The following is a 15,663-nucleotide window of genomic DNA, read 5'->3' as shown; positions in this document are numbered from 1 at the left end:
GGCCCGGGAGGGTACAGACAGCGAGGAGGGGCCCCCGTCGGAGGGGACTGGAGGCCTGCGGAGAGGTGGGGGCCTTAAAGAAGTTGCTGACCAACCACGTCCTCGGCGCTGCCAAGAGCCGGGCCCAGGTCAAAGGCCCGATGGCCCCTGCAGAACTGGGCCAGGACCCGCGCAGCCGCGTTCGCCCCCTCGAGGTCGTGAGCGCGCGTGCCCAGAGCAACTGGCATTGTCACGTACGGCCGGCGCCCGGGATTTGGCTCCGCCCCTGGCTTCCGCGGGGATTGGCTGGGGCGGGCCGGGGCGGGGCAGCTGCAGTAGGCTAGAGAGTCCGCACTTGTGCGGCGGCAGAAGTGAGAGACGATTAGTCCCTGCGGTCCCACAAGACCCCCGCTGCCCTTGGTGACCGTGCGCTCCGGCCTCGGGGCAGGTGGCGGTCAGCGCGCCGAGACTCTCGGGAGCCCCGCCCAGACGGCTGCTCCGCTCCCAGGCCGCCAGGGCTCTCCAGCGCTCGCCATGGAGATCCTAGACGAGTTCGACAGCGAGGTCCCGCAGAGCGAAACCTTCTGCCAGCAAATCTCCGAGGAAGACTTGGAGAGGCAGGTGGACACCACACTGAGCGCGCGCTGCACTCTCGACCGCAACCCGTCGCTGGCGGAGAGGGTGGTGCAATTGGAACAGCGTGGGCTCCTCTCTTTTCTCTGGGTGCGGCCGCGGGGCCTGGGACCGACTGGGTGGGAACTGTCACTACCCGGGTCCGCCGTCCCCTAGGGCAGAGCTGTGACAATTGGAGCTTTAGGGGTGGGGTGGAGAGGTAGCAGTCGGCGTAGCTGGGGCCGCAGGGTAGGATCTATCAGAAAACCGAGGCTGCACAGCCTGGTGAGTGGAGCGGGCAGGCATCTCACGCCCCGGACCTCCCCTTGTCCTGCCTCTCCCACTCTTGTTGCAGGCGAAGTGTTGTGCAGGGGGAGCTGAACCATTGCAACAGCACGGGCGCCCTGGAGATGCACGAGAGGGTGGAGCAGCTGAAGCAGAGCATACACCGCGTGCACCCCTACTCCCGGGGTGAGGATCAACCTCTGCCAGTGCTGGGCCCTGCGGGGGGTCTGAGCCCAATGCAGCCAGGCGGAGGGCTAGATGACCACCTCCACTCTTTCGGTTGGATTTGCCCTCCTTGGACCAAGTTTTATCCAGAGCAGGAAGGGGCCTGGGCAATCCCGACCTGGGAGGAGAGGCGCTGCCCCTAGCTAGATTCTTTTTTTTTTTTTGGGGGGGGACAGAGTCTTGCCCTGTGACCCAGGCTGGAGTGCAATGGCACTGATCTCGGCTCACTGCAACCTCTGCCTCTTGGATTCAGTCGATTCTCCTGCCTCAGCCTCCTAAGTAGCTGGGATTACAGGCGCTCGCCACCACGCCCAGCTAATTTTTGTATTTTTAGTAGAGACGGGGTTTCACCATGTTGGCCAGGATGGTCTCGATATCCTGACCTTGTGATCCGCCCGCCTTGGCCTCCCAAAGTGCTGGGATTATAGACATGAGCCACTGCGCCCGGCCCCTAGCTAGATTATTTAGTTAGGAGACTGACTTCTGCTTTGCTACTTCCTGGCTGTGTGATCCTGAGCAGGGTGGGCTGCCTTCCCGAGAGAGAGAGAGCCCTCATTGCTCATCTTGGTGAGTGTTTTGGAGTGGTGGATGAAGACCTGCAGGTAGGGCCTGGCTCAAGCAACCCAGCAAACCTGACTCAATTGAAAAAAAAAAGCCGGGTGTGGAGGCAGGAGAATTGATTGAACCCGGGAGGCGGAGGTTGCAGTGAGCTGAGATAGTGCCACTGCACTCCAGCCTGGGCAACAGAGTGAGACTCCGTCTCAAAAAAGAAAAAAAAAAGAAAGTTGAGAGAGTCCTGGCACTGACTAACCATGCCCTTCTTGTGGCCCTGTGGCTTGTCTCTGGCCCTGTGTTTGGCACTTAAAAAAAGCACTTTTTATTATTAAAGTAAACATATACAAAACTGGAGATGACAGGGAACACCCCCAAGAACTTGTCATCAGCCTCAGCAACTGTCCCCATCTTGCCAAATGTGTTTCACTCTCCATAACCCTAGGCCTTTTTCTGAAGTATTTGAAGGGAAATCTCAGACATCATTGTACCTCTGACTACTTTAGAATGCATCTTAATTTAAAAAAAAAAAAAAAAAAAAGGCCAGGCATTGTGGTTCACACCTGTAATCCCAGCACTTTGGGACGCCGAGGTGGGTGGATCACCTGAGGTCAGGAGTTCAAAACCAGCCTAGCCAAATTGGTGAAACCCCGTCTCAACTAAAAATACAGAAGAATTAGCTGGGTGTGCCTGCAATCCCAGCTACTTCGGGAGGCTGAGGCAGAAGAATCACTTGAACCCAGGAGGCAGAGGTTGCAGTGAGCCGAGATCGCACCACTGCACTCCAGCCTGGGCAACAAGAGAGAAACTCCATCTCAAAAAAAAAAAAAAAAAAAAAAAAAGGCATTTGGCTGGACACAGTAGCTCATGCCTGTAAACCCAGCACTTTGGGAAGCTGAGGTAAGAGAATCTCTTGAGCCTAGGAGTTGGAGACCAGCCTGGGCAACACAGCAAGACCCTGTCTCTCCGAAAACTTTTTAAAAATAGCCAGGTGTGGTGGCACATGCCTGTAGTCCTGGCTACTTGGGAGGCTGAGGCAGGAGGATAGCTGGAGCCCAGGAGTTTGAGGTTATGGTGAGCTATGATCACACCAGTGTGCTCCAGCCTGGGCAATACAGAGTGAGACCCTGTCTCTATAAAGGGACAACTACAAAAACAAACATTTGCTGACATAATCACAACGTCATTGTTACACTTTACATAATTGACAACAGTTCTCTGACATAAGCTGGTCATAGTCACCTCTCCTAGATGGGCCACAAAAGTCTTTCTAGAAAGACCCAGTGAGACTCACACGTTCATAATGTTTGGCTGTTAGGCCTCTTAGGTTCCTTTTAACTAGGGTGATTGTATAATTAGTGTCTAAATTGGGACCCTTGTGAGAATGAAATGAAAGGGGGCTACATATGTGGCCACACGGGCAGCAAATGTACATTGGGATGGCCCTGGGTCCTTGGCCACTTCTGTTGAAGTCCCCTTTGAGGAGGGATAGCCCGTCTGGTGTCATCCTCTGGCAAGTTCCACTTCCTGGGTTTGCGTCGGGTATGGTCTGCTGCTGGCTTGCTTCCTCCTCTGCCTGCATTTCTTGGACAGTTGCTCTAAAGCTCGATTGGATTCAGCCTCAGTTCCTTCGGTATATTTGTGTTCGCGGGTGCCTACACTAGTGTGGGGCTACTCACTTCTGTGTTACATGGGGAGGCCCAGTTTGCCTGGGGGTCCCACTTTCTGGGGGGCTGAGAGTGAGCCCTCCACTGATTGTTGGACCAGCAGCACCTGTAGCCCCCCAAGGTGAGGTTGGTGAGATGGGGCGTGTTGGTGCCTGTCAGCAGTGGCTCTGGGCATTGTTCATGGTGCTCTTTGGGGCCTCCCTCCCTTTCTTGTTGGAGGAACTGCATGAACACCCCACACCACTGTGTCTGGCTCCCACTCTACTCTGGCTGCAAGGTAGGCACTCACTGGCACCTTTTGTTGCAGACACCAAGAAGAGAAGGAAGCCAAGACAGAAGAAACCAGAACGCATCCTCTTACGGGACCGGTCGACTTCCCCATGCCTGCCACCGACCCCGCTGCCACCTCTGCCACTGCCACCACCATGGTCTCCGTGGTGACCCCGTCACCCCCTGTCTACACTATGCCTAGGGTCCTTGGTCCCTTCCCTCCACTGCCCTGCAAGTTAGTCAGTGGGAGCCTCCCCCACTCCAGGCAGTCCTGGGTGCCCCCTGCTCAGAACAATCCCAGGGTCTCTCCTGGGCCTGAAGCTGTGGCTCTCAACCCTCTGCTTTTAAGCAGCAGACCCCTCTTTGCAGACAGGGTCTTGATGGATAAAGCAGATAAACGGGGTTTGCCCTGGTTAAGGCGTTGGGTGAGGTTGAAGGCACCAAGGGGCTCCACCTTCTTGACTTTAGGCAAGCAAGGCAGCCCCAGGCGCACCAGACAGGATCCTGGGGCTCCCAAAGGACAGGTGGAAAACCAGAGGGCCCCTCCCACATCTCCAGCACCAGTCCTGCCTCTCCCTATGGGCATGGCTCCCCGTGCTATCCTCTGCCTGCAGTGTACTGGGTTAGAGCCAGGATGGCGTCTGGCCCCAGGGAGGTGCAGAGGCAGGCTTACCAGGGGAAGCCAGGGCGATGGAGCTTGGGCATGCTGTTTCCAGCCACATATGAGAAATGGAAGCCTCCAGGGTTGAGAACCAAAGGAGTCAGATCAACCATGTGGCTGCAAGACAGGGCAGAGAGGGGACGTCAGCCCCAGGCCCCTCCACACCTCATGTACAGTTCTACAGCATGGGCACAGTACTGCCCACACAGTCGACCTCTGAGCCCACACCCCTCCCCTGTAAAATGAGAATAAGCACTCAGGATGATTGTGAGGATTAACTAACAGATTGAGAAGAAATGGTGACTGAGCCTGGCACATGGGACACTCCCCAAAATGCTCCTTTTTCATTTCCCTCAAGCCCAGAGTAAACCCCTTCGACCTCCTTGCATTTCGTGACAGGCCATTCCAGTTTAATTTCACTTCAGATCTTGAAATGTTCAAATTCTACGCTTGGAGGATAGAAAGGAAATCTCAGGACGAGTTTGTTGGCCTCAGTTAAAGAAAAGTACCTTATAGAAGAGCCATAAGAATGACGTGGCTTTGGCCGGGCGCGGTGGCTCAAGCCTGTAATCCCAGCACTTTGGGAGGCCGAGACGGGCGGATCACGAGGTCAGGAGATCGAGACCATCCTGGCTAACACGGTGAAACCCCGTCTCTACTAAAAATACAAAAAACTAGCCGGGCGAGGTGGCGGGCGCCTGTAGTCCCAGCTACTGGGGAGGCTGAGGCAGGAGAATGGCGTAAACCCGGGAGGCGGAGCTTGCAGTGAGCTGAGATCCGGCCACTGCAGTCCAGCCCGGGCTACAGAGCAAGACTCCGTCTCAAAAAAAAAAAAAAAAAAAAAAAAAAAAGAATGACGTGGCTTTCATTCACTCGGCAGACACATTGGGACCATCTCTTGTGCCTACCTTGAGCTTGGTTAGGGGTACAGGAGATGGGATTGGGGGCGCTGGGAACTAAGGAGGTCTTAACCCAGCCTGGGGGATGGAGGACTGCCTGGAGGTGGAGGCCAGCCCTGAATGAGTCACACAGGCTAAGTGGGGAATCAAGAGGTGCAGGCAGTTAGGCCACCACACCTGGCCATTCATCTTTTTTAGCATTGAATAATATTCCATTGCCTGGATATGCCACATTTTATCATTCACCCAGTGAAGGACATCCTGGTTGCTTCCAAGTTTTGGCAATTATGAATACAGCAGCTATAAACATCTGTGTGGAGGTTTCAGACCGGACATAACTGTTCAACTCATTTGGGTAAATACCAAGGAGCATGCTTGCTGAATCATAGGGTACGATAACCAAACTATCTTCCAAAGTGACTGTACCATTTTGCATTCAGCAGTGAATAAGAATTCAGGGGACTTGGCTGGGCACAGTGGCTGATGCCTGTAATCCCAGCACTTTGGGAGGCTGAGGCGGGTGGATCACGAGGTCAAGAGATCGAGACCATCCTGGCTAACATGGTGAAACCCCATCTCTACTAAAAATACAAAAAAATTAGCCAGGTGTCGCGGCGGGCACCTGTAGTCCCAGCTACTCTGAGGCAGGAGAATGGCGTGAACCCGGGAGGCAGAGCTCGCAGTGAGCCGAGATTGCACCACTGCACTCCAGCCTGGGCGACAGAGCGAGACTCCATCTCAATAAAAAAAAAGACAATTCAGATTTCTGGCCAGGCATGGTGGCACACTACTGTAATCCCATAATCCCAGCAATTTGGGAGGAGTGAGATGGGGGATCACTTGAGCTCAGGTGTTCAAATTAACCAGGCATGGTGGTGCACACCTTGTAGTCCCAGTTACTTGGAAGGCGTGAGTGGGAGAATCGCTTGAGCCCAGGGGGTGGAGGCTGCAGTGACCTGTGATCACCCCCCTGCACTCCAGCTTGGAGGACAGAGTGAGACCCTGTCTCAAAAACTTCTAATTAAAAAAAAAAAAAAAATCTAGGGGCCAGGTGCAGTGGCCCATGCCTGTAATCCCAGCACTTTCGCAGGCCGTGGTGGGTGGATCACGAGATCAAGAGACCGAGACCATCCTGGCCAACATGGTGAAACTCTGTCTCTACTAAAAATACAAAAATTAGCTGAGTGTGGTGGTGCACACCTGTAATCCCAGCTACTTGGGAGGCTGAAGTAGGAGAATTGCTTGAACCCAGGTGGCGGAGGTTGCAATGAGCTGAGATCACGCCACTGCACTCCAGCCTGGTAACAGAGTGAGACTCCGTCTCAAAAAAAAAAAAAAAAAAAAAAAATTCTAGGTGAGAGAAAGTTTACCCAAGAGGACATCCAAGGAGTAAGCAAAGCATTAAAAAGTGTTTTTGACTCTCTTAGTAATGAAAGATGTACATGTTAAGATAGCTAGGATGAGTGTTATATACCTATCAAAAAGCCCAAAGTTGGTCAGATGTAGTGGCATATGCCTGTAGTCACAGTTTACGTGGGAGGCTGAGGCAGAAGGATCGCTTGAGCCCCGGGGTTCGAGACCAGCCTGGGAAACTTAGTGAGACCTTATCTCTACAAAAATTTTTTAAAAATTAGCCGGGCGTGGTGGCATGTGCCTGTAGTCCCAACTACTTGGGAGGCTGAGGTTGGGGGATTGTTTGAGCCCAGGAGGTTGAGGCTGCAGTGATATATGATCACGCCACTGCACTCCAGCCTGGGCAACAGAATGAGACCCTGTCTCAAAAAAAACAAAAAACAAAAAAAAACCCAAATTAATGAAAATCCTGTGTTTTATTTTCTTTCTTTTTTCTTTTTTTTGAGAGGGAGTCTTGCTCTGTCGCCCAGGCTGGAGTGCAGTGGTGTGATCTCAGCTCCCTGCAAGCTCCACCTCCTGGGTTCACGCCATTCTGCTGCCTCAGCCTCCCCAGTAGCTGGGACTGCAGGTGTCTGCCACCACACCCGGCTAATTTTTTTGTATTTTTAGTAGAGACGGAGTTTCACCGTGTTAGCCAGGATAGTCTCCATCTCCTGACCTCATGATCCACCCGCCTCGGCCTCCCAAAGTGGTGGGATTACAGGCGTGACCCACCGTGCCCAGCCGAAAATCCTGTACTTTCAAGGCTGTAAGAAGATACTCATTTTAGCTATGGAAATCTTACCAAATTGGCTTTTTTGGTTGTTTTTGAGACAGTTTCGCTCCTGTTGCCCAGGCTAGAGTGCAATGGCACCATCTTGGCTCACTGCAACCTCCCCCTCCCAAGTTCAAGTGATTCTCTTGCCTCAGCCTCTCGAGTATCTGGGATTACAGGTGCCCGCCACCACGCCTGGCTAATTTATTATTATTAATTTTTTTTTAGTAAAGATGGGGTTTCATCATGTTGGCCAGGATGGTCTTGATCTCCATCTCAAAAAATAATAATGAATCTTTAATTTCACCAATAACAACAGATGCAAAATACTCCATCAAATGGGTGAAACATCATTTACTTAACTGTTTTTTTCTTTTTTTTTGAGACGGAGTCTCGCTCTGTCACCCAGGCTGGAGTGCAGTGGCGCAATCTCGGCTCACTGCAAGCTCCGCCTCCTGGGTTCATGCCATTCTCCTGCCTCAGCCTCCCGAGTAGCCGGGACCACAGGTGCCTGCCACTGCGCCCGGATAATTTTTGTATTTTTAGTAGAGACGGAGTTTCACCGTGTTAGCCTGGGTGGTCTCGATCTCACGACCTTGTGATCCGCCTGTCTCGGCCTCCCAAAGTGCTGGGATTACAGACGTGAGCCACCACGCCTGGCCTCTTTTTTTTTTTTTTGAGATGGAGTCTCACTCTGTCCCCCAGGCTGGAGTGCACTGACGCGTCTCCGTTCACTGCAAGCTCCGCCTCCCAGGTTCATGCCTTTCTCCTGCCTCAGCCTCCCGAGTAGTTGGAACTACAGGTGCCCGCCACCACGCCCGGATAATTTTTTGTATTTCTAGTAGAGACAGGATTTCACCATGTTAGCCAGGATGGTCTCCATCTCCTGACCTCGTGATCCACCCGCCTCGGCCTCCCAAAACTCTGGGATTACAGGCACAATCTTGGCTCACTGCAACCTCTGCCTCCTGGGTTCAAGTGATTCTCACTGCCTCAGCCTCATCAGTAGCTGGAACTACAGGCACCCGCCACCACACCCGGCTAATTTTTGTATTTTTAGTAGAGACAGGGTTTCGCCATGTTGGCCAGGCTGGTCTTGAACTCCTGACCTCAAGTGATCCGCTTGCCTCAGCCTCTCAAAGTGCCAGGATTACAGGTGTGAGCCACCACGCCCGTCCAGACATGTTGAATTTGAGATCAGCGGCTACCCAAGTGGAGATCAGGAGCCTGGAGTGCTGGTGACTTAGTACTGGGAGTCATGGGATATAAGTGGCGTTTACAATTAGGAGCCTAGGCAAGATTACCCCGGGCCTGAGTGTAGTTGGGGGCCCAAGGTACTGTTCTGACCCAAGGCAAGAGTCTGGCAGAAGAGAAGGAAGGGATCAGGCAGCGTTTTGGACCTCTAGGCTTGATTGCCACCTGCTGCTGGGCCTCCAGGGGGCCTGGAGGCGGTGCGGACGGAATATGCAGAGAGAATGAAAAGTGAGCGAGTAGAACGAGGGTGGTACATGGCTTTGAAGGAGTCGGCCACGGAGGCGGGAATGGATGGGGTGGAGGCTCATGAGACTTGAAGCTCTAGGAGGACACTGAAAAAGACCTGAGCGCTGGCCGGGCGCGGAGGCTCAGGCCTGTAATCCCAGCACTTTGGGGGGCCAAGGCGGGAGGACTGCTTGAGCTCAAGAGCTCCAGACCAGCCTGGGCAAAATAGTAAGAGCTTGTCTCTACAAAAAATTAACATATAAGCCAGGTGTGGTGGCGCGTGCCCGTAGCTACTCAGAAGGCTGAGGTGGGAGAATCGCTTGAGCCTGGGAGGTCGAGGCTGTAGTGAGCTGTGATTGCGCCACTGCACTCCAACCTGGGCGACAGAGCGAGATCCTGTCTCGAAAATAAAATAAGACCTGAGAACCCAGTATGGGAATGGCCCTGAGCCGTGGCTGAGGTGGGTAGACGAGGCGGTCGGGAGAGACCCTTCGAGAAGATGGGGCTTCGAGGCTGAGGGAGCTCTGCCTCGAGAAGGCGCCAGCGAGACACAACACACTAAGACCCCATACTGGGCAGGCTATCCTTCCGAGCATGCGCACCTGGCGCTAGCGAACCACAATTCCCAGCACGCCAAGCGCCTGTTTCCGGAGCGAGCCGCGGAACCCGGAAGTGGTCTCGAAACTCGGCCGTGGCTCCATGGTCTGAGTGGTCAGCGGTTGCTTTTTCGTGCTCGGTAGTCGCCGCCGCCGCGCCGCCATGGGGAAGCGACAGCACCAGAAGGACAAGATGTAAGTTGAGCCGCAGTCGGGAGCGGCGCTCCTCTCTGCCTCAGTAAACCGCCTGTCCCGCCCTGCTCGCCGCTGGCCTTCCCTCTCAGCTGGTCCCCAGAGCCCAGCCCAAAGGTCACTTCCTCCCGGAAGCTTCCGCCCTCTCTCCAGTCAGGGTAATGACCCTCCGTCCACCGCGCTCTCCCAGGGGGCCGCGGCTCCGAAGACGTCAGCTGCGGGCTCGAGCGCAGCCCGATCTTCCTTTACTCTAGTTCTGCCGGGACCGTCCCCCGTCTGCTCGCGAGCTTTGCCCCTGTAGTCTCTCCCTCTTCCGTACTTCGCGTCTCGCTGTGTTCTGGTTCCTGCCTATCAGCCTGCACACGTGCTACAGAGCCTTCCTATTTAAAGCAAACCAGGCCGGGCGCGGTGGCTCACCTGTAATCCCAGCACTTTGGGAGGCTGAGGCGGGCGGATCACCTGAGGTCAGGAGTTCACAGACCAGCCTGGCCAACATGGTGAAAACCTGTCTCTACCCGAAACACAAAAATTAGCGGGGCGTGGTGGCGGGCGCCTGTAATCCTAGCTACTCGGGAGGCTGAGGCAGGAGAATCGCTTGAACCTGGGAGGCGGAGATTGCCGTGAGCCGAGATCGTGTCACAGCACTCTAGCCTGGGCGACAGAGCGAGACTCTGTCTCGAAAATAATAAATAAAATAAAACAAAAAAATCCGCCTACGCCCCGTGCCCCGCGTTCCCCTCCCGCTGCCGCCGTGATTTCAGAACAAATTAGAGACCCGTGGCTTCATGCTGTTTTCTGAGTCTCTTGAAACCACTCTTGTCAGAATATCGATCCCAGAACTGCCCCTTGTCAGGTTCCCAGCGACTTCTTGTTACTAACTCTAGTATTCAATCCTCGGTCCTCGTGTTTTTTTTTTTTTTTTCCCCCGCTCTTGTTGCCCAGGCTGGGGAGTGCAGTGGTGCGATCTCCGCTCTCCGCAACCCCCGCTTCCCAGGTTCAAGCGATTCTCCTGCTTCAGCCTCCCGAGTAGCTGGGATTACAGGCATGTGCCCCCAGGCCCGGCTAATTTTGTATTTTTAGTAGAGAAGGGGGTTTCTCCATGTTGGTCAGGCTGGTCTCGAACTCGGACCTCAGGTGATCCGCCCGCCTCGGCCTCCCAAAGTACTGGGATTACAGGCGTGAACCACCGTGCCAGGGCAGCCTCAGTCCTCATTTTGTTTGGCTTCTCAACAGTATGTCACACTGTTAACCACTCCCTCCTTCTGAAGCCCTCCTTTGGTATCTGGGATTTCCTGTGCTCTTTGTTTTCCATCGACTTCAGCGGCCTCTCTTTTCCCAGCCTCCTTTCAGGACCCTCCTTCCTTTTCTCAGATCTCATAGGTTTCTTTTCCATAAACATTCTCTGTGAGTGATACAATTTCCCGGTCATCTATAAGCTGCTTTCCCCAGTCTTGTGTAGTTAGTGGCTTACTTGATATCTCCACTGGAGGACTGATAAACATCTCAATTTTTTTTTTTTTTTTTGAGATGGAGTCTTGCTGTGTTGCCCAGGCTGGAGTGTAATGGTGCGATCTTGGCTCACTGCAACCTCTACTTCCCAGATTCAAGCGATTCTCCCACCTTCACCTCCCCAGTAGCTGGGATTACAGGCGCCTGCCACTATGCCTGGCTAATTTTTGTATTTTTAGTAGAGACAGGTTTTCACCATGTTGGCCAGGCTGGTATCGAACTCCTGACCTCGGGTGATCCACCTGCCTCTGCCTCCCAAAGTGCTGGGATTACAGGCGTGAGCCACCGTGCCCTCAAATTTAATATGCCTTAAACAGAACTCTTGATTTTCAGCTCCTGAGCCTGCTCCTCCCTGTAAGCTAAAAATAAAATCCTAAGTCCCCCTCCTGGCTGAGCAGACACACTTGTGGCTAAGAGAACCTCAGGAAAACCTTAAAACTGAGTTCCTGGCCATGATGCGATGGAGGTCAGCTGTACCTTGTTATATCTTCCTCCCTTTTGTGGCCTAGACACAACAACTGACCAGCATTAACGTTGAAATAGAGATCATAAGGGGCCCGGCGTGGTGGCTCGCACCTGTAATACCAGCACTTTGGGAGGCTGAGGTGGGTGGATCACGAGGTCAGGAGATCGAGACCATCCTGGCTAACACGGTGAAACCCCGTCTCTACTAAAAATACAAAAAAAAATAAAAAAAAATTGCTGGGCGTGGTGGCTAATTTTTAATAAAAATAAAGAAATAGAAATAAGATTGACGAAACAGACTCTTTGTGGCAATAAGATACCACATTATGAATAGAACCTACAGTCATGCCAGACAACTTCCCTGGTTAAGTTACCCACCCCTACGCCTAAAGAATAAACTATATCCTAACTGCCACAGGGTTTTTTATTTCTCTAGCAGCTAAACAAGCACTGGCGTTCAGATAAGCAATTTTTTTTTTTTGAGATGGAGTCTCGTTCTGTTGCCCAGACTGGAGTGCAGTGGTGCGATCTCGGCTCACTGCAAGCTCTGCCTCCCGGGTTCGCGCCATTCTCCTGCCTTAGCCTCCCGAGTAGCTGGGACTACAGGTGCCCACCGCCACACCCAGCTAATTTTTTGTATTTTTAGTAGAGACGAGGTTTCACGGTGTTAGCTAGGATAGTCATGATCTCCTGACCTCGTGATCCACCAGCCTCGGCCTCCCAAAGTGCTGGGATTACAGGCGTGAACCACCGCTCCTGGCCTGTTTTTTTTTTTTTTGAGACAGTCTCACTCTGTCGCCCAGGTGACATATCTCGGGTGTGATCTCGGCTCACCTCCGCCTCCCAGGTTCAAGCAATTCTCTGCCTCAGCCTCTGGAGTAGCTGGGATTATAGGCATCCACCACCACGCCCAGCTAATTTTTGTATTTTTAGTAGAGACACGATTTCACCATGTTTCACGATTTCACCATGTTGACCAGGCTTGTCCCAAACTCCTGACCTCTAGTGATTCGCCCACCTCGGGCTTCCAACGTGCTGTGATTATAGGCATGAGCCACCATGCCCGGCCAGTTTCTTTTTTGTTTTTTGTTTTGTTTGTTTGTTTTTGGGACAGGGTCTCCCCCTGTCCCCCAGGCTGGAGTGCAGTGGTGCTGTCACAGCTCACTGCAGCCTCAACCTGCCTTCCTGCCTTAGCCTCTGGAGTAGCTGGGACCACAGGTGCGAGCTGTCACACTGGCTAAGTTTTAAATTTTTTTGTAGCAGCAGATTCTCCCTTGGTTGCGCCATCTGTTCTCCAATTCCTGGACTCAAGCGATCTTCCTGCCTTGGCCTCCCAAAGTGTTGGGATTATAGGCGTGAGCCACCGTACCTGGCCCCCATGTCTGTTGTGTTTATCAGTGTGCCTGACACGTAGTAGGTTTTTTGTTTTTTTTTTTGAGACTGAGTCTCACTCTGTCGCCCAGGCTGGAGTGCAGTGGCGCAAACTCGGCTCACTGCAAGCTCCGCCTCCGCCTCCTGGGTTTGCGCCATTCTCCTGCCTCAGCCTCCCAAGTAGCTGGGACTACAGGTGCCTGCTGCCACACCCAACTAATTTTTTGTATATTTAGTAAAGACGGGGTTTCACCATGTTAGCCAGGATAGTCTCAATCTCCTAACCTCGTGATCCGCCAGCCCGGCCTTCCAAAGTGCTGGGATTACAGGCGTGAACCACCGCGCCCAGCCTGTTTTTTTTTTTGTGACAGTCTTACTCTGTCTCCCAGGCTGGAGTACAGTGGTGTGATCTCGGCTCACTGCAACCTCTGCCTCCCAGGTTCAAGCAGTTCTCTGCCTCAGCCTCCTGAGTAGCTGGGATTACAAGCACCCACCACCACGCCCAGCGAATTTTTGTATTATTAGTAGAGATGCGGTTTCACCTTGTTGGCCAGGCTTGTCCCAAACTCTTCACCCACCTCGGGCTCCCAAAGTGTTGGGATTACAGGCATTAACCACCATGCCCGTCCCATGCTTATAGGTGTTTAATAAGCGTTCGCTGAATAAGCAAAGATTACTCACTTCCAAAGACTTTGTTCTCTGTATAAAGGTGGTGGTCATAGCATTATCTTTTTCTCTTCTTCAGGTACATTACTTGTGCTGAATACACTCACTTTTATGGTGGCAAGAAGCCAGGTAAGGCTTGCGGTCTTTCTGTTCCCCGTTGGGGGAGTGGTATTAAGGAACAGTGTCTTCAGGATACAGTGAGCTATAAAAATAGACAGCAAGAACACGGAAACTGTGGTAGACAAATGGGCCGAGGACACAGTTCACGAAAGAGAAATATACTCAAGAAAGAAGAACATGCTTCTTCTTAGTGGTGGTTTTTGTAAAATGTAGATTAAAAGATTCCCCGATGCTGGGAGCTAAGTAAAAAATAAGTAAATAAAATACAAAATTACATGTACATTTAAATGTTTTTTCTCTATTAAGTTTATAAGGAATATGGCCGGGCACGGTGGCTCAAGCCTGTAATCCCAGCACTTTGGGAGGCCGAGACGGGCGGATCACGAGGTCAGGAGATCAAGACCATCCTGGCTAACACGGTGAAACCCCGTCTCTACTAAAAAATACAAAAAACTAGCCGGGCGACGTGGCGGGCGCCTGTAGTCCCAGCTACTTGGGAGGCTGAGGCAGGAGAATGGCGTGAACCCGGGAGGCGGAGCTTGCAGTGAGCCAAGATCCGGCCACTGCACTCCAGCCTGGGTAGCAGAGCAAGACTCCGTCTCAAAAAAAAAAAAAAAAAAAAGTTTATAAGGAATAAAAAGAATGATAATATTTTCAGTTGTCAAAACTTATCAAGACTACAATAACAAGAGCACTGTCATAATTTTAATGGGACTAAAAAAGTACACACTTTTCCCTGTAAGTTCTTTTTCGATGTACCCCAAGTGTTTTGTTTTATATCTATTAAAAGGTTTTAATCCACAGCAATTGCTATACTTAAAAATTTGCACAAACTTTTTCTTTTTTTTTCTTTTCTTTTTTTTTTTTTTTGAGACAGAGTCTCGCTGTGTCACCCAGGCTGGAGTGCAGTGGCGCAATCTCGGCTCACTGCAAGCTCTGCCTCCCTGGTTCACGCCATTCTCCTGCCTCAGCCTCCCGAGTAGCTGGGACTACAGATGCCTGCCACCATGCCCGGCTATTTTTTTGTATTTTTAGTAGAGGTGGGGTTTCACCACGTTAGCCAGGATGGTCTCGATCTCCTGACCTCGTGATCCGCCCATCTTGGCCTCCCAAAGTGCTGGGATTACAGGCATGAGCCACCGTACCCAGCCATGAACTTTTTCATAAGCTGTAACTGAATTGCTAGTAGAGCACATAGATGAAATACTTCACAGAGTAAGATTTCTGTTTTTTGTTTCATTTTAAACAGATCTCCCACAAACAAATTTCCGTCGTTTACCTTTTGACCACTGCAGGTAAGAGTTTTGCGAGTTTACCTTTTCCTTGGAATTGTTCTCTGATGCTCTGATAGTGAATCTGCCCCTTGTGGATGTGGGGTTATGCGTAAAAGTGTGCTTTGTAGATGTGGCTCCTCAGTTCATGTTGGGAGAAGATGCGAAGTCCTCGTCATGATGGTAGGAGCTTATCTTGGTGTTGGATCCTGCTCTGGTCCTTCACCAGGGGTGGCACAACCACTACTGTATTTGGAGGAGAAGGTTGGTGAGAGAGGGAAGTGGCCAGGCTGCCCATAGAGGGCTCCCTGGGACAGCATCTCAGGAGGTCACCATGCCAGGCTCAGCCAGCCCACATCCTGACCAGGGTACCTGGCAACTCACCAGTAATGACTCTGTCCTTTTTCAGTCTCTCTCTGCAGCCCTTCGTCTACCCAGTCTGCACTCCAGATGGCATCGTCTTTGACTTGCTGTGAGTTTTTCCTTGAATTTTGATCTCACAAATGTGAGATTCTCAACACCCATTAAGGAAGGGGACCCTTGGGTAGGGCTCTTGGGGACACACAAGTAACAGCTAGGGCCTTGGGGACATGGCAGCAGTGCTGCTGTGACCCCTAGGCAGGCAGCTCTAGTTGTCAGGTGCTGCTGTCACTGCCTGGAATGGGGTAGACCACCCC

At 52.2% G+C, this 15,663-nt stretch overlaps 2 protein-coding genes across 8 annotated transcripts in view; both read left to right on the top strand.

Annotated features, from left to right (window-relative positions):
* Positions 1–327: 327 nt before the first annotated feature.
* On the top strand, positions 328–4,635 carry LOC103222943 (uncharacterized). 2 transcript variants are annotated; one of them, XM_007974915.3, is made up of 3 exons: positions 328–702; positions 947–1,062; positions 3,628–4,635. In XM_007974915.3, the coding sequence occupies exons 1-3, from the start codon at positions 514–516 to the stop codon at positions 4,337–4,339; spliced, it is 1,017 nt and encodes a 338-aa protein (XP_007973106.3). In that variant the 5' UTR covers positions 328–513; the 3' UTR covers positions 4,340–4,635. The 2 variants fall into 2 exon arrangements, with proteins under 2 accessions (XP_007973106.3, XP_072863074.1); XM_073006973.1 differs by lacking the exon at positions 3,628–4,635 and having other exon boundaries at positions 947–2,365.
* A 4,809-nt stretch (positions 4,636–9,444) lies between these two features.
* Positions 9,445–15,663, top strand: part of PPIL2 (peptidylprolyl isomerase like 2) — a 31,421-nt gene continuing 25,202 nt past the window's right edge. For 3 of the 6 annotated variants that reach the window (XM_037994751.2, XM_073006970.1, XM_037994750.2), the window contains exons 1-4: positions 9,446–9,587; positions 13,675–13,724; positions 14,965–15,010; positions 15,396–15,458. In XM_037994751.2, coding sequence (XP_037850679.1) covers positions 9,556–9,587; positions 13,675–13,724; positions 14,965–15,010; positions 15,396–15,458 — 191 coding nt within the window. In that variant the 5' untranslated portion in view covers positions 9,446–9,555. Of the gene's footprint in view, positions 9,588–13,674; positions 13,725–14,964; positions 15,011–15,395; positions 15,459–15,663 lie in introns of all 6 variants that reach the window. The other 3 variants (XM_037994749.2, XM_037994748.2, XM_073006971.1) reach the window with 2 other exon arrangements.

This window comes from Chlorocebus sabaeus, chromosome 19 (assembly GCF_047675955.1).
Source record: "Chlorocebus sabaeus isolate Y175 chromosome 19, mChlSab1.0.hap1, whole genome shotgun sequence".
Lineage (NCBI taxonomy): Eukaryota > Metazoa > Chordata > Mammalia > Primates > Cercopithecidae > Chlorocebus > Chlorocebus sabaeus.
This window is presented reverse-complemented; position numbering and strand designations above follow the sequence as displayed.